Source organism: Brachyistius frenatus, unplaced genomic scaffold, assembly GCF_029030835.1.
Source record: "Brachyistius frenatus isolate BFR_SWC_R1_liver_20210118 unplaced genomic scaffold, ASM2903083v1 Contig_45, whole genome shotgun sequence".
NCBI classification, from domain to species: Eukaryota; Metazoa; Chordata; class Actinopteri; family Embiotocidae; genus Brachyistius; species Brachyistius frenatus.
The window spans coordinates 1,175,333-1,197,664 of record NW_027210644.1 but is presented as its reverse complement, the minus strand read 5'-3'; the positions used below and the strand labels follow the sequence as shown (position 1 = coordinate 1,197,664).

Below are 22,332 nucleotides of genomic sequence, written 5' to 3'. Positions count from 1 at the left end.
GTACTACAACTCACTTTTTTTTCCTTTTTTTCTTTTTTTTTTTACTAACGAAGATAGTTTGAGTTACGAAGATAAGGCTAGAACATTTTCTTTGGTTGGGCGTTTTAGCGTTGCTGTTATTATCATTATTTTCATTATTGCAATAAATCCAACTGCTCAAAGGTTATTTCGTGTACTTTTTCTAAAGCCAAATGCAATTGTTCGTGCCTGTTTTTGTTTGATCGTTTACAAAATTCCGACGCTATCCAAAGCAACTAAATGTGTCATTAAACTCACGCTGAGATCACTTCCTCTCTCGTTGTGTTTATTATTGTGTTGTTGATTTACTTCACAGTTACACATTTCATCCAAATACAAATAGCAGTCCCAGCAAACTTACTGTTTATTTCTCCACTGTAGGCTTGTGGTTACACAGTGTTGCTTCAATCTTTAGATCGAGGTCCAGTTCAAATTTGACAATAAGAATCATTATAAATGCAAATTTTACTCCACTATTGAAATCACTAAATTGATTCCCACCAGCACAGAATCAAATGTACAATTCTCCTCAGTGGTGGAAGATCCGATATGTAAGTACCAATAGGCTACAGCAAAGATACACACACAAAAATATAAACATTACAAGTAAAAGTCCTGTATTAAAAATCCTAAAACATAAGCATTCGCAGCAGAATGTAGTACTTTAAGTGTTAAAGTCAAAGTCCCACTTTGGTTCTTCTGACTAATACTACTTATATATGACATATACAGCAGCATGTTACTGTTGTAGCAGGTGGAGCTGGTTTGAACTACTTTAAATATTTACAGGGACAGCAGATAAATCAGAGGGGGCATCAGATAATTACTGGGAGAGGAAAGAAGAAAAAAAACAAAGCTCTGATCCACAATTCTGTTTTGACTTTTTTGACTTTTTCTCTGGTCTTTAATTTTTGGTGAGATGTGTGATCATTAACATTTATTGAAATGAAACCATGTGAGAAGTTTAGATGGAAAAATCACTATTTTGTGGAGCTTTAACAACTCACAGACATCTGAAATGTGAAATGCGTTGCTTTAGACGTCAGGAGACCGAGAGGTTGAAAACTACTGGTTTAATGTTAACAGAAAGTGTTTCATTTCAAAAGCTTGTTACATTATCCACTGGGTCAAATCTTAATCTGAAAAGTAACTAAAGCTGTTAGATAAATGTACAGGAGTAGAAAGTACAATATTTTCCTCTGATATGAATTGGACTGTAAATATAAAGTATCACTCAAGTAAGGCACATGTCCCTCAAATTTTAAGAAAATGTACTAATTATTTTCCACTACTGATTCTACTTAATTAGTCATTAAAGCATTCAATAGTTTAGTCTGGCTCATGGACCAAACTGCATGATGACCTGAGTCTGTCATCTTCACATTGAAATACAAAGTAAAACGGTGTCTCAAAATATTTAACGTGTGTTTGCGGTTCATGCTTGGGTGGTGGATTTGTTTGGTATTGTCTCCAAGTGACTGGGTATACACACATGCATTAAACATATTAGGTTTACTTGTAATGAAATGTGCCATAAACCTTTTGTTGTTGTTGTTTTTTTTTAATTTATTGTTTTCCCCTTGTGTCAACCATCTTTGGAATCAGATTTTTCATGCACAGCAGTATTTTTATATAGTACAAAACATTTTGGAATAATACACCTCAACAAACCATTGTAGTGATTTTCTATTAGGGCAGACCGTTCTTTGCAAACACAAACTAATATCATATACAGACAGTAGAAATTGTATTTTTTCAGATTAACCACCAAGTGGCAGCACATCACAGCAGGGGCACACCAGCATCAACAAGCCTTCAGCTAATTTGACTCCAATTTTGTTGTAAATGTTAAACAATTCACATGTACATTTTGCAAGGATATTTTCTGCATTTACAAAATATTAGATACCAAGACACCTTTAACAAATTAAGAAAGATTGAAGTTTCAAAATCCAAGCCCCACATTCCAAAGAATATCTTTCATCTCACCAAGCAAAAATACATCTGAGATGCTGCAAAGACTTTTGGTTGCACTTGATGAAAGCCAATCATAGCACAGCTCCAGTCCAAACAGGATTCTGACTGCCAGAAAAAAAATTAGGACCAGTCAGCTCTTAATATGATGCAGTAAAGGATCAGTGGCTGATTATTTATTTGCTGCCAACTAAAGATTTGACAGTAAAGTTAATCAATGATAATCTGAAGAAACGAAAGAATCTACCGTTACCTGTCAGAGTATAATGTCCATTGTCGTCAGATTTTTGTGTTCCGCTCAATCCTTCATGCCATCTTTCCATTTGACATCAAAGTAAGCAACAACAACAACAAAAATCCATCAGCAATAAAAAAAATTTAAAAAGTGAAGGAAACTCCAAAGTCAGGTAGTAATTCTCTGTGAGTTTGTCAATATGAGTAACTTCTTTCACATTGAAAATAATCATTTGATCCATTGCTCCAATGAAAAAAAAAAGTGTTGCTTTTAATCTGTGGTACAACAAGTTTATAATTATTGTAACTATAAAACTGATTTCTTTTAAGAATTTATATTGTGCTATAAACACACCATAAATGTATCCCTGATTTATGATTTTAATTGCAGATTTTTAACACTATTTTGTACTATGTGTACATATCACACTTTTGATGGTCTGTCTATAAATAGGGTTTTTCAAAGATCCTGCGTTTTCTCTTAAATTACAGATAATCTTTTGATCCCTTTTTAGTATTAAAGATGCAAACAAGGGCAACTGATTCAATACCGTTGATTTTTACATTAATTCAGTTTAGTTTCAAGCAAGGCCAGGGTGACAAAGGAAAAGGAAAAGAGGGAAAAACATTTTCTCAATCCTCAACAAATGTTTCTTGTTAATAGTCAAGTAATCACTTTAAGCTGTCCATTGAAATATAAAAGAAAAATGTTCAAAGCTTTCTGGGGGGAAATGTTCTTGTCTCATTTACACATAATAGTAAAGCTATAGTTTTTTAAAGGCAGTACGCTTTCTCTTTAAAAGACAGTCCACTGCTCTATCCGACAGTAAACTCTGCCCACGACTGTTGTCAACTACTCTTGTTACATTACAGCCTGTGGCCACATTTCATTTCTAAATGGAAATTCCCTTCTTCCTCCTGTTCTTCATCACTGTAATGTCTTTTCAGATGCCTGCCAACAATTTAGGAATCCAAATAGCAGGAACAGGAATCAGATTAGGTGCTTTTACTGAGTGCATCATGACAGATATACAACAGTGTGAAAGAGCAGAGAAGGAAAGTGGGCAACTCAAATTTATTTTTGCTTTGAAGCTGGTTCCAGTTTCCTCTGGGCGCTCCCTCCCAGCCAAACACAACTGGAAAGCACCAAGAGCCAGAAATTCCAGCATGATATGCATACTATGATAGAGCTGCTGCCTCCTCTCTGCTTTGGAGGACTAAGAGATACTGCACCACGCTGTGGCAGTCAGATCAGAACTGAAAAGTGATTACAGATTGAAAACTGCCCATAGCTTTTTTTTTTTTTTTTTTTTTTTTTTCTAATCCAGAGATTCGCTGGAGTGGCCTTGGTTATCCTGCCACCCACTCTGGACGTTAATCCCTGATGTTATTCAGCTCTGCAGGACATTCAGATGTTTCGTTTCAATGAGACAATCTGATAGCCTAACAGTAGAGAGCAAGTGACTAAAGAAACAATAAAAAAAAAGAGCAGGCTGGTAACTTGTTCATGACAGCAATGCTGATCAATATTTGTAGAGTCATGTGTTTAAAAAAAAAAAAAAAAAAAAAGTTGCTGGCTGATGTTGCTGTTACTATATATTCCTTGTTGAGTATTTTTAATGTTGTTGCTGGTTGAGTCAACTGCAGGTATTCTGTTCTGTAAATGTAGCCCTCTCAGTTCATTTGTCTTACTCATAGTATTTTATAAATCTTAAGGCTGCACTAATCAAACATTCTTATTATAATAACTTAGATCATAATGTAATGTAAAAGAGGAAAACCAATTCACAAAGCAAAAATCAAAGCAGTCCCCCCTTGCTTCACAGAGCCTTTAAGCCTCTTTTAGCTTACTGTTTATGATTTGGAAAGTTTGTCTTTTTGCTGAATAATTATAGTTTTCTGCAGCTAAGAGCAGCAGTTTAATACAATACAGCTCATAAAGCCACTGTTTTTAAACTGCCCTGCATCAAACAGCTGACAAAGTTTAGTCACTAGCAAGTGAAATTAGTACACACCTCAGTTAAAGACCATGTAGCTAACAGAGCTAAAAGAGGCAAACAGAGGGAATACTGGACTTGTGTTGGTCGGGTAACATAAAGCAATGAATTTGAATGTTGCTGTGTCTGCCGAATGTTTGCCAGCTCCACTAACTTCAAACTTGAAAATATAATAACATGTTTGGCTTTTTGTGGGCCTACGCTCCCCAAAAAACTGAAAAGCAGCTATCGTGAAGAAACTAACGAGCAGATATGGTTGCCAAATAAATGTAGAACATGTGGAAAATGTCCCTCTTAAAGGGCAGAAAATGAAAATACTTTAGCAAAGTACATCAGTATTGTACATTTCAATTTTATTATAGTTTTGGTGTACATGCTCGCAAACAGTATTCACATGTTCAGTAGACACAAAGCAAACTTAGAATTCAGTACAGTTCATTTTGCGTTGTGATTTTGACCAACTGGTGGATTTAACTTCAGTTGCTCTTTTTAGTTATTTTTGGTCTCCACCAAAATCTGAGAAGAATATATCTCTTTAACAGCTTAGTTACTTACTTTGTTGTTTGGAGCTGGTGTGCGTAAAACTTATTTTTTTCTCCTAGAAAAAAACTATTTGGGCTGTAGAAACAAAGCAAGCTAAAATAAGACTCTTTAGAGCCTTTTAGCATTTCTAGATAGTTGTGTTTCCTGCAGGTAGGTGGATCTTGATCCCCTGGTCATTTGTTAATTTGTAAAAAAAAATTAAAAAAAAATGGGCATGTGCAGCTTTTATACTTGAACAAAAGTACTTTCTGCTATGTGTATGAATTATAATGCTGGTTCATTTACTCAGCAACTTAGCTGTACCAAATCATTTCAGACAATATTAGTGTAAAACGTAACATTAGTGTAAAAGTGTTGAAATTATTTTCACACTATTTCTGTAATAAACACATTTCTCACTCGCCTGTGCAAACCCAACCATGACTATAAATCTTTTTACAACTGCTGATGTTGTTTTATGTCTTAGAACAGCTATTTCCAACAAGCCTCTCTCAAATAACAAAATAGCACAAGAGTTCGAATTTTTTTTTTTTTTTTTTTTTTTTTTTATTTTTGCAAATAGGAAAATAGCATTTCTGGTATTCAAAAAAAACAAACAAACAAACAAAAAAAAAAAATACCACCTGTGTTTATCCAGATTCACAGGCATGACAGAGAGAGAGAGAGAGAGAGAGAGAGAGAGAGAGAGAGAGAGAGAGAGAGAGAGAGAGAGAGAGAGAGAGAAAGCGATAGAGAGAGAACTGGATGATGATTAGGGAATACAGGTCTGGATGTAGGTCAGTAGAAGCAGCCCGGGGAGGCTCAGACACAAAGACAGCAACTGGTTCAGACAGATAAACACGTCTACCCGTCTGTCTGCTTCGAATGGGTTTCTACGCTACAGAGTGCAGAAGGTTTTTAAGAATGAAACCTAGAGTATCCAAAATGCTGAGAGGAAAAGATATCATTGCTGTGTAAATGACTGTGCATTGCTACATGCAGAAGTGCTCTCCTGCCAAGTTCATCCAAAAGCGCCAATGTTGCTCGAGCTAAAGTTAAGATTGCCAGTAGCCTACAGTTTGTAGTAGTAAGTGTCTGCTGATTCAACAAAGACAATCCAGTTATGTGAGGCTTTACACTTTCAGTTATCGAGCCTCTTTCTGCGAAGCACTTGTAGGTTAACAAGCACCAAAGTGTAGAGATCAAAAGAACAAATGATAATGGTGACTGCCCGATGCAGTTTAACTTTCCTTAGAAAATATGCTTTTTTTTTTTTATTTGGCATTTTATGGTTCCGATACATTGAATGGAACTGCCATAAGAGCACAATGACTGTTTCTCACTTTCCACTAACACAAGTGCACTTGAGACCAGCAGACTCAGCTTAATGGTTTGAGTAGGAGTCCAAATCCCAGACTATAATCAGTCCGACATTCCACAGATTGATCACGCTACAATCAAACGCACATAACAGACCAAAAACGTCCGCCAAAACATGACTGAATAGCTTAATGCACTGTTTGATTAAAAAAAAACAAAAAAAACACCTATATAAAGGCTACAAGCTGTACACATTATCTTTGTCTGTTATATTCAGTACATATTGTTTTGAGTTTGCTATTACAGAGGACTGAATAGATGTTAGCTGCCTTTCCAGCTGTTTTAAGTGCTAGCTTTTCTTGCTGCTATAGCCACTGGAAACATGTTTACAGTAAGTGCTACTGTAAATAACAAAGAGCAGGGTTTCACATCACTGTTGCACCATGAGCAAAAGTGTAACTTAAAGGCCGAGTAGTTTTCTTGGCCACATAAACCGGCTGCACAATGATTTCAGAGAACAATGAGCTTATAAACTGTCATGCACCTAGGGTGTCTTTTTCATTCCCTCACAGGGCCACAACAGGGAATTCCGGTTTGGCAGCCCCCTGATAAGAATCACAGTTAAATAAGAGCAGTCATATGATAACAGTAGGCTCAAAAGAGGTTTTGTGATATGGACAAAAGGCATCAATAAAGAGGTTAGGACATACAGGGACTGAGAAAAGGCATATGGGGCCAAACGATGTGGTTCATGATTGGATAAATGCAATAAAGGCCAGGGTTGGATGCATTGAGTTTAAGAATTTTTCTCAGCTTGGCCAAATTGTGAGCAAAACCACAATTTAGTTAAGTATGACCAGATCAATGTCTCTATTGTGAAGAATCAAGTCATTCATTCCGAGTCAGCTGTAACTCTTAAGATCAAAGTACTCTGAAGAGACTCCATCTCCCTTAATCATAATTTCACCCCAGAGAGAGGGCTGACTCACTCTATCCATCCAAGCCTTATGATCAGCACACATGGCATAAATGGGACACTTGGGAGTAAAATATTTGGAAGCTTCATGTGCATGTGAACCCTGAAGTTTGGCTTTGAGGAAGAGGGACGATTGCAAAAGTAGACAAGAGATTATATTATCACGAATGCTCATATTATATGACTTTCAACAGCACCTGGTATCTTGGTAACTGGAGCAGTAGTGCAAGCAGTGCTTTCAAGAAGGGCCGCCGTAAGACTGTCTCTTGTTATGCATTTTGCTGCATGTGTTTGTGTTTGTGCGCAGGTGTGGACTGGCCATCGGGAAGTTTGGGAATTTTCCTGGTGCGCCGCTCTTTTTTTTACCCACTCAATTAGACTGTAGACCCTGTGTACAGATATTTAATTGGACAATTTAGCTGCAAGGGCAAGGCCACTGCAGTGCATAATAGCAGGTAGCAGTTGCCATCACAACTGAAAGAATCTCGCGCTCATTAAAAGTATCTGGCACTTATTCCTGAGGGTGAATATTTGCTTTTTATACAGTAAAACATGGTGACAAAAACCTTTGAAAATGAGTCTCATAATTCTTTTTACATAATAGCCTAAAAAAAAAAAAACTGTACAAACTAAGGGATTCGTTTTTTTAAAATTAATTATTCATGATTGAGAAACAAAACGTGTCAGTTTAAATTTGGTGTCGCAAATCTGGGCTGCTTTATGTTGCCAGTCCACTTCTGTGTGCGAGCGAGCGAGCGTGTGTGTGTGTGTGCGTGTGTGTGCGTGTGCCAGGAAATCCACTTTGAGCTAAGTTTTTCCTGAGTTGGCTGTTCGCTCAGTTTAAGAAGGAACACTGAAAGGTCAACAGTGGGGAGGAAGAGAAAGGAAGGAAACTATAAGGGTGAAACAGCAGCCAGCTCTCATGATTCTTCTGAAAGTTCTGCTTGTGAAGCACCAAAAGTTCTGAGGGAGTCACAAACCCCTCGCCCCCCCGCCCGAGTCAAAACCTGGCTCGGCAGGCAGGGCGGGTGGGCGGGCGGGTGACTGCGGGGCAGGGGTCTAGAGCCATCTCATGGTGTCACACTGTGGCTCTGATAATCCTGCTGGGCCTGGAGCTGCGGTGGACCTTCGTGTGTTTGGATAAGTGGTCACTGCGGGCAAACTTCTTCTCACACAGTGAGCACTCGTATGGCTTGATACCAGAGTGAGAGCGGCGGTGGCGAGACAGTTCGTCGGACCGGGAGAACCTGGTGACAGCAGAACAGATGGGTGGGATCAGAAACACAGTTTAAAGAATTGAAAAGATATAAACAGGTTTTCAGATTAGTGCAACTCTGTATATCATCCATTAAAGCGGACGTATTAGGCACATTTCCAGATCTTCATTTTGCATTCTGGGGCATTAAATTGCAGGACTCGCCAAAAAAAAAAAAAAAAAAAAAAATCTATTTTGTACTAGCCCTTAATGAAGCCCCTACATCTGCCTCACTCTGCTTTTGTATAAGCATGATGACACCGCTCTGTTCCGTTCTGCTTGGCCATCTTCCAGAATCGTCAACAAAATTAAACTAGTCAGATTTTACTTCTTTTTGTGGTTCTTTAGTCAAAATTTGCACTTCTTATATGCATATGCACATCTTTAAAGCCTAATCCCATCCGAAATAAATAAGTGGGGAAAGTGCTACATCCTCATGAACACAACGAGCAGCAATTATTGGTGATGTCACGCGTTGCTTTGCGAATAGTCGAGATTTATTTAAAATATTGTGGTTGTAAATGTCGTAAATTACTTGCGCTATAACAGTCGCTGTGTCAGCTGACTCCCTTGACTAATTCTTAAAAGTTTCTAGATCTTGAAAAAACAGATAACATGGGGCAGAAAAAGAACCACACTTGGGAACTTCCCGGAGATCAGTCTCCGAAACAAAAATTTCAGGAGGTCTTTTCAAGGAAATTAAGCTAATGAAACAAATGGCATAATTAAATAGGGTTCTATTTTAACACTGGAGGAGAGGGAGATGGATGATGGTAGACGGAAAAGCTGTTGTGAAATGTGTTTTTAGCACCAGTCTTTATTGACTTGAGCCCTCTTACGCTGGTCAATGTTAGTTAGCACTGAGAATAGCTTCCAAAAATATTGGTACACTCCTGTAATCTTGGATTTATTCTGTTCAGATATGATGAAAAAACATTTAGATAATGATACCAAAATTAGCTGATTTCAAGAGCCTGAATGCCAGACTTGTCACACAAAATAAAGTATGTGAAATTATCATTGTGGCCTTTAAAAAATTGTGACAGTGTTGTTTTATAGCTTCTTTTTTTTTTTTTCAAACATTTGACAGACTAAACGATAAATGGATTACTGAGTAATTCAAAGTAAACAAATCGTAATAGCTGCAGCATTATTTCTTTCTTTTTAAAAAAAATTTCGGTTAGTTGTCTGCATTGGACCGACAGAGCCAATGATCTAGAAAGGACCATACTGATTTCAGTGAGACCAGTTGGCACATCAGGAGATGGCAAAGAAAATGCAAAGTTGTCGGGTCAAAAAAAAGCTGAACCTGGCTCAACGTTTAGTGCACCTCAATGCGACATCATTCAGGACGGCACTTGGCCTCGTAAATTTTATGTCCAAAATACGTTCCTGGCAGATACCACAGTCATGGGTACCACAGTGGTTGAAATGTTCTGTCACTGATAACGCCACAGGATTCTTCCCTTATAGTATTATAAACCACTTTAAACAGGTGGAGCCGTTACTCTAAACTTTCTGGATCCATTACTCGCTGGTCCCTGAAGTCACCGTAGGAAAATCCCTGTAATCTTAATCTTAAACTTCAGATTAGCTGTGAAAGTGGCTACAGAGCGCATCATGTCACATACCTCCAGCCACATTCAGGCCAGCTACACGTGTAGGGTTTCTCTCCCGTGTGCCGGCGAAAGTGAGCTTTCAGATGGCTGCTTTTGGTGTACATCTTCCCACAGCCTGGGTGGGAGCATTTGTGGACCCTCTCTGTAGGCGACACTCTGGTCAGCCGGGGGGCCACTGCTTTTAACAGACCGTTGCCCGGGCACCCAACCCCTGTCATGCCCGTGATCTCTAGAGTCCTCATGGTGATGGGCAGAGGGGCGATCTTCACGTACTTCTGGTCAGCTGACTTGTTATCCCCACTGTTTAGTGATAACAAGGTGGTGGGCGTGATGGGCAGCTGGGAGGCCAGCAGGGTAAGATTTTGTCCTGTAGTACCCTGGAGACCCATGACCAGATGAGTGAGCCAAATGCCACTTTGGGCACCAGGAGGAGAGCCTGCTGGAGGCTGAGGCTGAGTCACGGGAAGGGGCTGGAGCTGAAGGACCAGCGGAGCACCCAGGAGCATCGATGGGGTCAAGGTGTGGGGTGAGGGGTTGATTTGAGCAGAGTGGGAAAGGTCATCTGGGGGGCTGGGTCTCTTTTTCTTGTTCTGAGGCGTTTCTGGCCTGGAAGTGCAATGGGAAGCTGTGGTCCGTGGGTCACTCATAGTTTTTGAGGAAGCAACCGGGGAGGCAGTGGAAGCCGGAGAGTCAATGGAAGTGCATGGTAGAGGAGAGGCCTCCTCTTTCGGGCCCAGCAGCCCCTCTTTGACCACTTCCATCTTTTCCCTCAAGAACTCCTCTATGTCCTCCAGGGTTGGGGAGAACGGGGAAGAAGGATGGAAGGGAAATTCTGGCAGATTAGGATCCTGACTGGCAGGTTCCCCTTCTCCCGCTGCTCCTAGAAAAATATGCAGACGCGTCCCTTCGTCTTCATCCTCTTCCTCCTCCTCCTCCTCCTCATCTTCCTCCTCTCCCGGGCTCGAGCTGTGCATAGCGCCCGGCTCCCCGGCCTCAGGGCTGTTGCAGGAGGGTGAGCTGCCACCCTCGCTACGGGCTCCGTCCCCCGGGCCGAGCGAGAACAGGCTGCTGCTGCTGTCCCGGAACAGGTCATTGTCCAAACTCAGCGTTCTGCTGCTGAGAGACACCATTGATCCAGGCCAAACGCTGTAGAGGGGATGTGGAGGAAACTCTATCCAGAAGAGGAATCACAAAAACCTGCAAAGGCAGCAGTGAGATTGGCTCTTATTACCCAGCAGAAAGTAAAAGTGCAGGACAGGCCGTCTACCTCGGTACCCTAATTATTAATTTCAAAGATATTCACAACTAAAAACATTTGTACTTCATGACTTATCACATGGTACACGAACAATATTTCACTCTGGCTCCATACTATTCTAGACCACAGAGCTGAGTGAGATGAGGCAATATCAATTAATATATTGTAATTAGACAATTAACAGAAAATTAATTGGAAACTATTCTGATTACCAGTTGTTTCTGTGCCAAACCTACAGGGCTCTGCCTCTGAAATGTCTGGTTTTGATTCCGTTTGTCTCAACTAATCGCAATCTTCAGACTGCTTGCTGGGGGTAACAAGACATTTAAAGAAATCATTAAGGAGTTGGGGGAAGTTCTAACAGTTAATCTTTACTACTTTCTAGTATTTGACTGACAAAACAATGAATTAATTAACATTGAAACAAATTGCGATTAATTACCCACAAGAAAAGTTAGTTGCAGCCCTAATATATTAGAACATAGAAAATGTAGGTGAAAACCCACAAATAATCAAAATGCATGCAGTTGATTTTGTTCTGCTGTTAGCTCTTACAAAAAAAAACATCAAAAAAAGAACTGAAATAACTTATTTTCAAAGTTTAAAACTCAAATATGTTCCGATTTATACATTTTGTTAGAGGAAAACACCACAGGTTCATGCATCATGTTAATTGAAAGGGGATAAAATGGTAATAATGAAGTATTGCTCAGTCCCATCATTAGCCCGTAATGCATTTTCATGTGTCACATGGAGCAATTTCATGTTCAGTGTCTTGCTCAAGGACATGGCGACATGCGGAGAGGAGAGGAAGTGCTGAATATTAAACCTCCAACGGCTCTAAATGGCCTGACCTGGCCCATGGCTTAACTAACCTGTTTGGGGCTGTATTTTTGTTTTGCTATTGAGCTCCTACTGACTTCACGCCTACCACAAACTGTCATGTTTGTGTACGTTTGTAGTCATTTGATTAAATACAATGTTATGTGCAATATAGAGTTGAATAATTCAGGTCTTCTAACTAGATTTTCACGCAGTGAATTTGGGGCTTTGGGACCCCAGGAACTTTTTGGACCAACTTGGAAGCCTTCAAGTTGACTTACTGCATGATTTTGAGGTTAGATATTTTATTTTGAAAGTCTGTTGTCAAATATATGGCCCTCTTAAAAGGAATATCCTCCAGGAGCGATCAGCTAACGAAAGGAAAAACGGATTTATATCATATGGACACTTTGTAAAAGCCATCTTCCGCTATAGTCCTCTAAATCTTCTGCCACTAGTTAATGTTATGATGCAATGATGTTACAAATACATTTAGTGTGAGTGAATTGAGGAGCAGTACCAAAAGACATTTTAAACATTTATAGTGGAAAATGTTTTGGTTATGCAAATTTCTGGAAATTATAAATGAACCTTTAATTACCTGGGGGGGGGGGGAGACCCCGGCAGCGCATCTAGGGCCCCGAGCAGGTCCGCTCACCCCAAATTTAAAAACTGGAGTGCACACAGACACGCTTACAGTGGTAAGACAATCCCCGTTTCCTTATGTAAAGGACGTTTGTTGCTGCTGTCAGACCGTCGGGCACATGTTGCAGCAGGGCCTCACACTTCCCACCGAGCACGGACACGGCGCTGGGTAAACACGGCCCGCACCGACGCGCCCATTAGAACCACACTGCGAGGAAAACTAACTGTGAGCAAACGACCGAGCGAAAGCGAGAGAGAGAGAGAGAAAAAAAAAGAAAAAGAGGAAAAAAAAGCTGCGATCTGATTGCAAAAGGAGGAGCGGTCGACAGCATGGCAATTCAAACTGCGCCTGCATCGGAATCCACGAGTCTCAAGTTCGCCTGGGTCAGAATTTTTTTTTTTTTTCTTCTATTTATGCTCCTCGGTCTCTCCGGATGAGCCGAGCAGGAGAATCCCGGACGTATGGCTCGACCTACCGTGTTTTCCGGTCGCTGAGGAGACGCAGCGCCGTCGATGGCGTTCTCCGTTTTCGTGTTTTCTGTTTGGCTTCGTCGTGTTATTGTCGTAGCACACTCACATCCCGTCCTTGCCACGGGTCCATGTTGGCATTCCTTTTCCCTCTGTCACGTGATCCCATCGCTGCACAACTCGGAGGCACGGGTCCCGTTTCGCGGCTGTGATTGGACGAGTCCCGCGGAGGCTCGCCCTAAAAGGAGCATTCTGATTGGCTGCTGTTCGATAAATTCTGACTGCCATGTGTTGGTGGAGGGATCACTACACCGCGATTTACCAAGAAACAGTGTGGGTTATTGATGGTGAATACAGTGGGGTGTTATACACAAAAATGGAAACACCCAGGAATTTCATAACTAAGTGCAGCTATTCCTTTAGAAAAGAGGACGGAACTGTTTTACAGTAGCAAGATAGATAGATAGATAGATAGATAGATAGATAGATAGATAGATAGATAGATAGATAGATAGATAGATAGATAGATAGATAGATAGATAGATAGATAGATAGATAGATAGATAGATACTTACTTTATTAATCCCACAAGGGGCAATTTTTTCGCTACAGCAGCATTATAGATACAGGAAATGCAATAAAACAACAGTAAAAAAATATTAAATATAAAAATGAACAATATATACAATACAATAGAATAATATTAAATTAACTATACAATAGTGCAAGGATTTAAACAAACAAGAAAACAAACAACCAACGGTGTTATTGTTGGGTGATTGATTTGGCCAGAGGTGAGTTATTGTACAGTCTTTTGGAGAAAGTGCTCCGCTGTCCCTGCAGCAGGTGGTGGAGAGGGTGGTCAGGATTATCCAATATGGATAATAATTTCTTCAGTGTCCTCCTTTTCGAGGACACTTCCACCTTTTTCCAGACTGTCCAGTTGACAGCCAATTATTATTATTAATTATTGGATGCACTGGAGAAATCAAAGAAAGTGATTCTCAGAGTCACCGGTTCCGTCCAGGTGAGACTGAGCTCGTTGCAGCAGGTAGATGATGGCGTCGTCCACTCCCACATGAGGCTGGTACGCAAATTGCAGAGGGTCCAGAGAAGATTTCACCAGCGGCCTGAGGTGGGCCAAGACCAGCCTTCACCTTCATCACATGAGATGTGAGGGCAACCGGTCGGTAGTCGTTGAGGCCGGATGGAGTCGTCTTCTTGGGGACAGGAACCAGGCAGGACGTCTTCCACAGCACCGGGACTTCCTCCTGCTTCAGGCTCAGGCTGAAGAGGTGTTGTCGGACCTCAGCCAGCTGGACGGCGCAGGTCTTCAGGACCACGGGGCTGATGCCGTCAGGTCCTGCAGCCTTGCGCTGGTGGATTCTCTCCAGCTGTCTCCTAACCTGGCCAGTAGTCACAGAGAGGGGGGAGAGGGGGTCATGGCGTCAATGGTGGAAGAGCCCTTTGATGTTGAGGGCTCTGTGTCCATGCAGCTCACCAGGGGGGACTGAGGGTGGAGGGGCGAGGGGGGAAGGGCAGCGGCTTGGGAGGTGTGATGTGTGGAGGAGACAGATGAGAGTGGTGAACTAAACCTGTTGAAGAAACAGCTTAGCTCATTGTTCCTCTCGAGGGAGCCCCCTGGTTGTCTCTCTCTCCCTTTGAACCCAGTAATCTCCTTCATACCGGTCCACACCTCCCTCGCGTTGTTCTGCTGGAGTTTGGCCTCCAGCTTCCTCCTGTAGGAGTCCTTGCACTCCCTGAGCTTCTCCTTCAGGTCACGCTGAACTCTCCTGAGCTCCTCCCTGTTCCCAGGCCTGCTGCTTTCTTCTGATTAAGAAGCACCTTCAGGTCACCGGTGATCCACGGCTTGTTGTTGGGGAAGCGGTGTACAGTCCGGGATGGTACGGTGGTGCAGAACTTGATGTAATCTGTGATAGAGTCCGTCATGCTGTTGATGTCCTCCCCATGTGGTCCACACAGCACATCCCAGTCCGTGAACTCAAAGCAGTCCTGCAGGGCGTCTTTAGCCTCCCGTGTCCACCTCCTCACAGTCCTGGTGGTTACAGGCTGCCTCTGCACCAGGGGAACATACTTTGGTGTTAACAGGACCAGCTTGTGATCAGACCCTACCAAGGGTGGGAAGGGCAGTAGCACTGTATGCATCCATGGCATTTGGATATAGTAAGTCCAGCTAGTCTGTGTAATCATTCATGTGAAGCTGTGACTCCTCTAAATGTACATTTGTAAAAAGAAAGAAAGAAAGAAAGAAAGAAAGAAAGAAAGAAAGAAAGAAAGAAAGAAAGAAAGAAAGAAAGAAAGAAAGCAGCACTTGAAGGAGAAAGGAAACAGCACCTGAAGGATGCCCTGTTGAACGCCTACAGACTGATTCACCCGGCACGTATCCCAGGATGTAGTGGGCGATGTTCAGCAAGAGAAAATGTTGAAAGAATCCAAATCAGAATTCACCTGGACCAGATCTATTAACCACTTCGAATCTATAGGGTCTTTTCATGTTCATTCTTTCATTTTCCATGTTTTTTTTGTTTTTTTTTAATAAATGAAACAAAGTAAAACATGGCGATGTGGCAAAGTTTGATGTCTCGCCGTGACACAGGAAGTTGATGTTTAAGGTCCAGGGATGCTCCAAACCTCACGAAACTTTGGACATGCGTCAGGCGCCAACTTTCATGAGTTTTTGAGGACGTTAACGCCGCCAAAAAGGCAAAGAATAAGGGACGAGAATCAAAACTGCAAGCAGTGAAATGCGGGCCCTCGCATGCTGCACGTCGGGGAGCCAGCGGGTCTGGGGCGGATGCGGCTGCAGAGTTTGTGGTAAACTCTGCGCCCGCATATCACTGTTTGTTCCAAGTTGAGCCTGCTAATCGTTAAACTAATGCCTACAGGTTTGTACAGTGATGAGTGATGAGACAAAATGGCAAAATCAAATCAAGATTTTCATATTTATTTGCTCGGGTTAGGGGTCAGAGTTATGGATCCGGGTTAGGGGTGATGATTAGGGTTAGAGTAGGGGTCAGGGGTCAGGGTTAGGGTTCAAGGTTAGGGGTAATGGTTAGGGTTCAAGGTTAGGGGTAATGGTTGGGGTTAGGGCGTCTTGTTTGCAGGAGTTGAATCTGAGGCTTCGTTTCTCCCTTGAATGCATCCTGTTCAGCCTTCAGCTTCTGGATCTCATCCTGGTGCTCTGATCGAGCTTCAGAGTGAGACCTACTTTCTGGCTCAAGAAGGTGCTGAAAGGTGTTGCTCTGTTTTTTTGGTTTCTCCTAGCTGTTGGCCCAGTTTGATCCTCTGTGTCAGCTCATTGAAACTTGTGGTTTTCTCTTTGCGTAACAGGTGGCTGTGCGGCTCCACTCTGAACTTCATCCTGTTCAAGCCTTCAGTCTCCGGATCTCCTCCCGGTGCTCTGATATAACTGCAGAGTGACGCCTCCTTTCTGTCTCCAGTTGCTGCTGAAGGGTGTGAATCTTTGTTCCCTCAGCTTCATATCTCTGGTTGCCACGGTGTGAAACTCTGATGTTTTCCACCTCCTTCCTCATTTAATTTTGCTTCTTCACCAGCAGCTTCACCTGGCTCCTCTCGTCAGCCAGCTGCTTTTGGGTTTCTTTTAGTTCTCTGCCAAGGCTGAGCCTCAGTTTTCTGCTGCTCTAAATACTTGGCTCTCTCGTTGCGATACAGATTGCGCTGATCCTTTGCTGAGGTCTTTTCTTTGTGGAGCTGGACGGTCAAGTATTCAATCTGGTCCCAGAGTTCTTTGTTTTCCTTCGTGTCTGACTTCAGGTTGTTGGAGAGCTCTGTGAGGCTCTGCTCCCGAGAGACGCCGTGCTCCTCGGCCCTTTGCAGCTCAGTCTTCAGCTCCTCCACCTCTCACCTCTCATGAGCCAGCTGGTTCTGGGTTTCTTCAAGTTCTTTGCAAAGTTTGCTTCTCAATTTCTTCTCGTCAAAACACTTGGCTCTCTCTTTGCAAAACAGATCGCTCTGCTCCTTCGCCCAGGTCTTTGCTCTGTGGAGCTCGACGGTCAAATATTCAATCTGGTTCCCAAGTTCTTTGTTTTCTTTCGCTTCTGACTTCAGGTTGTTGGAGAGCTCTGTGAGGCTCTGCTCCCGAGAGACGCCGTGCTCCTCGGCCCTTTGCCGCTCAGCCTTCAGCTCCTCCACCTGTTGGAGTAGAGCTTCCTTTTCTCTCAGCAGGGCTTCTTTCTCTTGGCGTTTCCTTTCCTTTTTTGTGCCTGAGAACTTGTTAAAAATCTGCTGCCAGGCGCGGTTGTTGGTGCTTTGGGCACTCGCTCTCGAACTCATCTTGTATTACTGTCTTAAGAGTCACTCACGTGTGTAAGAGAATTAATATTCACTCACGGTAGTGTGTCACCAGTTGAATTAATATTCACTCACGGCAGTGTGTCACCAGTTGCAAGGTTTGGAACGGAGTGACCTCACAGTCTGCCAGAGGTCTATTTATAGACTTGACGATGTCATAAAGGGAATTTAATGTTGCTTTGATGTCTGGAGTTCTGAGTTCTGATGACGTCGCTGTGCACATCAGATTCGATGATGTCACAATGCAAAGAATGGAATTGTTGCTTCTAATGTCTGGAGTTTTAATGTTTACAGTTTGTGGACATTTTCAGTGGTCTCAGCAGAGCTTGAAATATGTGAAACCCCTCTGTAAAAAATATATATATATTTCGAGATATTCCAGTTACGTTTCTGATATTTTGAGAAAATAAAAGCAAAATTAAAACTGTAAGCAGTGATATGCGGGGTAGACCACCCCCGACCCGCTGGCTCCCCGACGTGCAGCATGCGAGGGCCCGCGTATCACCGCTTGCAGTTTTTAATTTTACTTGCTTTTCGCAAAGGTTCCGAGCTGTTTTATCAGTTGCAATATGGCAATGAAACGTTTTGTTTTGTTTCACACTTTATTGTAATGAAGCGCACACTGAACATTGTGAGAAGAAATCCCTTCTCCTTCTCAATCTTGAGTCCTCAAAACATCGCAAACTATTTCTCCAAGTGGAACCGTTCTCATCCCGAAACATCCCGTGTAACTTCTACGTGACACACAGAGTTAAACCACAGACAATCACATGGTGCGACGTTGGGAGAAATGATGTCAGGGTGAGAACGCTGACCAGGGTGCACCCCATCAAGGGACTCCGGCGCCCCAGAAGTCTCATGTTAACTCCTTATCGTTTGGATCTACGATATTTGTTTGATTGCAGATCGGAACTATTCAGTGATAAAGTACAACGTGATGCCCCAAAACCCACCCAGTGTCTCTGTTTGTTGTCACTCTATGCTATTTTTGTTTTCTCTCTGCTCTCAGTGGATTCCAACCGGTTAAGTCAGATGTCGAGTTTTGTCCAAGATTTATTCCTTTTAAAATAAATAAATTAGTTCTTTAATTATTGAATGCTTTTTTTTTCCCATTTGTATCTTTAAATGTCAATAAATATTGGAAAATGGTCAATATTCATTACCGAAGCCCAGATAACCATTTTTTTAAAATGCTTATGCCTGAACTTTTTTTTTTTGCATTCTTGGAAAAAAAAAAGGATAAAAGTGATGATCAGGGGGCCCAACCACAAACAAGCACATTTCACAAGTAATATTTAATAGCTGATGACAGTTAAGACACAAAGTCTTCAAAAGTATAAGAAAGTTTGTTTAAATACATCAAAACCAATCTCCTAAAAAAATATATAAAACTGCAACTGTGTGAAGGTATTAAACATTGAAAGAGATTAACCTTGAGGAGAGCTTTGCTCCACCCTCTCTTAATTTTAGGCTGGAAAAACAGATGAAATTCACTTAGGTTAGATACATATTAAATGTATTTAAAATGTAAAACCCTTATTTACTTCCCCCAGTGCTTTATTGATAAAAATCGCAGATTCAAAGGAAAATGTCTTGTTTTCTTGGGGAATTTGAAGTCCTATTGATAACAAAAGTACCTTATTAAATATCTTCATCAGTGTGCAGGCACTTAATGGGGATGTGCCGCTGGTCTGCTGTGCGGAGGTGCCCTCTGGTGGCTCAGCAGAGCCATACAAAGTCCATGAATGAAGGGAATCTTCACAAAATGAACAAATAGCTGAAAAACCAAATGAATTAATTTAAAGTTGCATATTAACATGTTACAGCTGTCTTGAAATATGTGAACTTTTTAGTATTTCCTTTTAATGTTATTCTTTTAAGGTTCAAAATTGTTGTTTTTTTTGACAATTTACTTGTTACAATTCACCTGAAAAAAAATTCAGAGCTTTTGTTTTAATCCATAGCAGTGACGCTACCTAATGCACATTTGAATTGTAGAGATTGGCACATTCCACGGTCATTCCAGCCCTGTGTTTGCAACAAGGCGGTCTTCTTTACAATCTTAAATGTGATGCATTTAGAATCATTATTCATTTTAAAAGGCCCGTGGCTGTCTGGCGACTCCAGGGTAGACTTACACCACCTGCTTGTACAGAATATCAGCAATAGAAATTCAAACGCATCCTTCAACTGCAACATTTCCAAGCACCTTTCATGAGAAAGACAGAAATCAGTGCAATATTTCAGTGTCATATTATCGATGCCTATAAACTCACAACTGCAGAAGAAAATCTGACATGCATTGTAAACTAAAGAGACAGTATTGTCCCAAGATGTTGACATAATGGGGTAACACAGGTGGAACGATAGTAGGACAGGGAGTGGAAAGGTCATTTTAAAGTCATGCTTCAGCCACTGTCCTCTAAACATCTGAGGCGGGACGCTGGGAAGGTTTGGTATTTTGGTAGTTTGGCTTTCTTGAAGAAATTGTATTTTCTTGATTCCTGTTGTTCTGGTTTTTTTTACCCTCATGGTTGTAAATGCACTCATTGTAAGTCGCTTTGGATAAAAGCGTCAGCTAAATGAAATGAAATGTAAATGTAATGTAATATTTGAAAGGTCATTGGGGTAATTATCTTACCCCAATGTAACTGATCCTCCATAGCAGTCAAGCAGAGCATATAGATGAGAAGACTGCAGCATAATGCGCCACACAAGGAGTGTCAAGACTCCAGTGTGGTATCTTAGCAACAAGCACATGGCAGGGTATCGCTCCCCGCCACTCCCCAAACAATGATACGCAAGCGTGCAGTTTATTCTGTTTGACTTTACTCATTAAATGCGATGAAAGCAAAGCATTCACACACACACACACACACACATCTTAATGCTTTAAGTGCACGCTGCATGTGGTATGTGTCTTGAACTAACAACGCAATCTTTGCAGGACTGCCTTAATGTAATGCAGTACGTCCTCAACGCACTCAGCATGCACTTCCTTCCAGCTTGAATCTGCACGTCGGAGGTTACACGTGACTGTCTGACGACGGAGACGTGGTCAGCGCCGGCGGTCAGCGTGGCTTTCCGCGACCCCGGTGCCGCACAGGAAAATCACACCTCAAACGCAGGAGCCTTTCTGTCTGTTTAAAGGCACGTCTGTTTTACAATATGGCGTTCCACATTTAGGGATGTAAAAAAATAACCTTGTTTGTCAAATGACCAGAATTATGTTTCCTTGGTTTATTAATCTTGACGGGTTACCCATTTTGTGTCAAGTGTATTATCCAGTCTGACTTGGTTGGGAGGAGGGGTTCCTTTGTTTTGTTTGTCAAGATTTGCCTGCAAGTGACAGAACCGGGTTTTTTTTTTGTTTCAGACAACACAGTAGCTGGTTGCCGGGAGGAGGCAACTGTACATACTTACTGTAAATTGTTGATTTAAGAGTTATTCCTGAAAACGGACAAAAGGTGTGTTCGGACAAGAACACCGAGAAGACTTTGTTGTTTGTTTTATTTACTTGGTCCGAGGAATCAAACCAGCAACCCTCCAGTCCCACGCACTGCTTCTCCAACCTCCATGCCGCAACAGTCAAAAACGTGGCACCCACCTGGAAAAGTGAACGCTGCTTACCTCTCAATATTTGCACAGCAGTTCACGCAGACAGTCGTTCATTTGCATTTTCTTGAAATTCCAGTCAGATTTGAGCTCCCGTTTGGATGGAGACCTGCTGATTAGCTGCGGCTTCAGCGGCGCAAACAATGCGAGTGTGTGTACCGACTGCATTTCTCTGGTCCCTCTCCTTTTCAATTCCGTGTATTAGAGGCCACTTGCATCTTTCTATTTGCTTTGTACATATCTCGGAGGTCAGCCTTCCCACTGAACGCACCTTTACAACCCGTCCACACGCGTCGCTATTTTTTTTTGCGCGCACTCGTTTCCTTAACTTCCGCTCTGCAGCTGGCTTTTCAACTCCCTACGCGTGGGATGTGGCCGTTGTTTCTGAGGCCCGGCATCAGGTGACGTGTTCCAGGTTTACGCGTGTATAAAAAATGACTTCGGTTGTCTATAAATTTACATCATCTGCCAAAAAAAAAACGAATTACAAGTTGGATTAGTTTATCATCGTATTTAAAGTTGTTGTTGTTTTTTTGGGGGTTTTTTTGTGCAAATGAGTATAAAGGCTGTCTACCAGTATCTGTGTTGGCCCTCAATCATTCCCAAATAAAACTCCTTCTTTCTCTGATCTGATTTCTCCCTGCCCGTCTGTCCAGCCGCTGTATCATGTGCGATTCTGTGCTAGGTTATGTTTACAATAATACAACATATATATATATATGCCATATCATATTACTTATATGTAGGTCGTATTATCAACTACTAATCCTAAGGTGTAGACAAAAGGCTGCGTATGTAAATGAGAGTGATACTGCTGGGCCAAACCAAAAGGTCACGGGAGGGGGTCTGCAACCTGTGGGGTCACATACTGTGGTTCTTTGCGGCATTAACAGGAACAGACGGCTGTCTGGAGGACTCCAGGGTGTGAGGGAAGACAACCACCACCTCGACCAATCAACAACGGATACATCAATACACATGACTTTTTGGTGTCTGGACTATAAGAAGACTGGGTCAGGGAAAGTCAGGAGGTCAGACTTCGTGAACTGACACATACTCTGTTGCGGTCAGGGAAACATAGTCTGGACCCAGAGCTCAGTAAACTGGTTATTCTGCTGCTGTTAAATAAATATCTTGAAGCCTGACATGTTCTCCTATTGCCTCATTAAAGAACACGCAGGACTGGGGGCTGACACATATTGGCTTTGTACTAGCAGGAGCCCAAGTCCAACAATCAGCAGTGACCGATGTGCACTACTGTACATCATGTTAAAGCC

General features: G+C 41.9%; 1 protein-coding gene across 1 annotated transcript; it reads right to left on the bottom strand.

The window, feature by feature from the left end:
- Window positions 1-5,287: 5,287 nt before the first annotated feature.
- On the bottom strand, window positions 5,288-13,278 carry LOC138623606 (Krueppel-like factor 15). Its single transcript, XM_069703223.1, has 3 exons — window positions 13,117-13,278; window positions 9,928-11,112; window positions 5,288-8,288 (listed from the first exon to the last, which is right to left on the bottom strand). The coding sequence occupies exons 2-3, from the start codon at window positions 11,043-11,045 to the stop codon at window positions 8,120-8,122; spliced, it is 1,287 nt and encodes a 428-aa protein (XP_069559324.1). The 5' UTR covers window positions 11,046-11,112; window positions 13,117-13,278; the 3' UTR covers window positions 5,288-8,119.
- Between the last annotated feature and the right edge of the window lie 9,054 nt (window positions 13,279-22,332).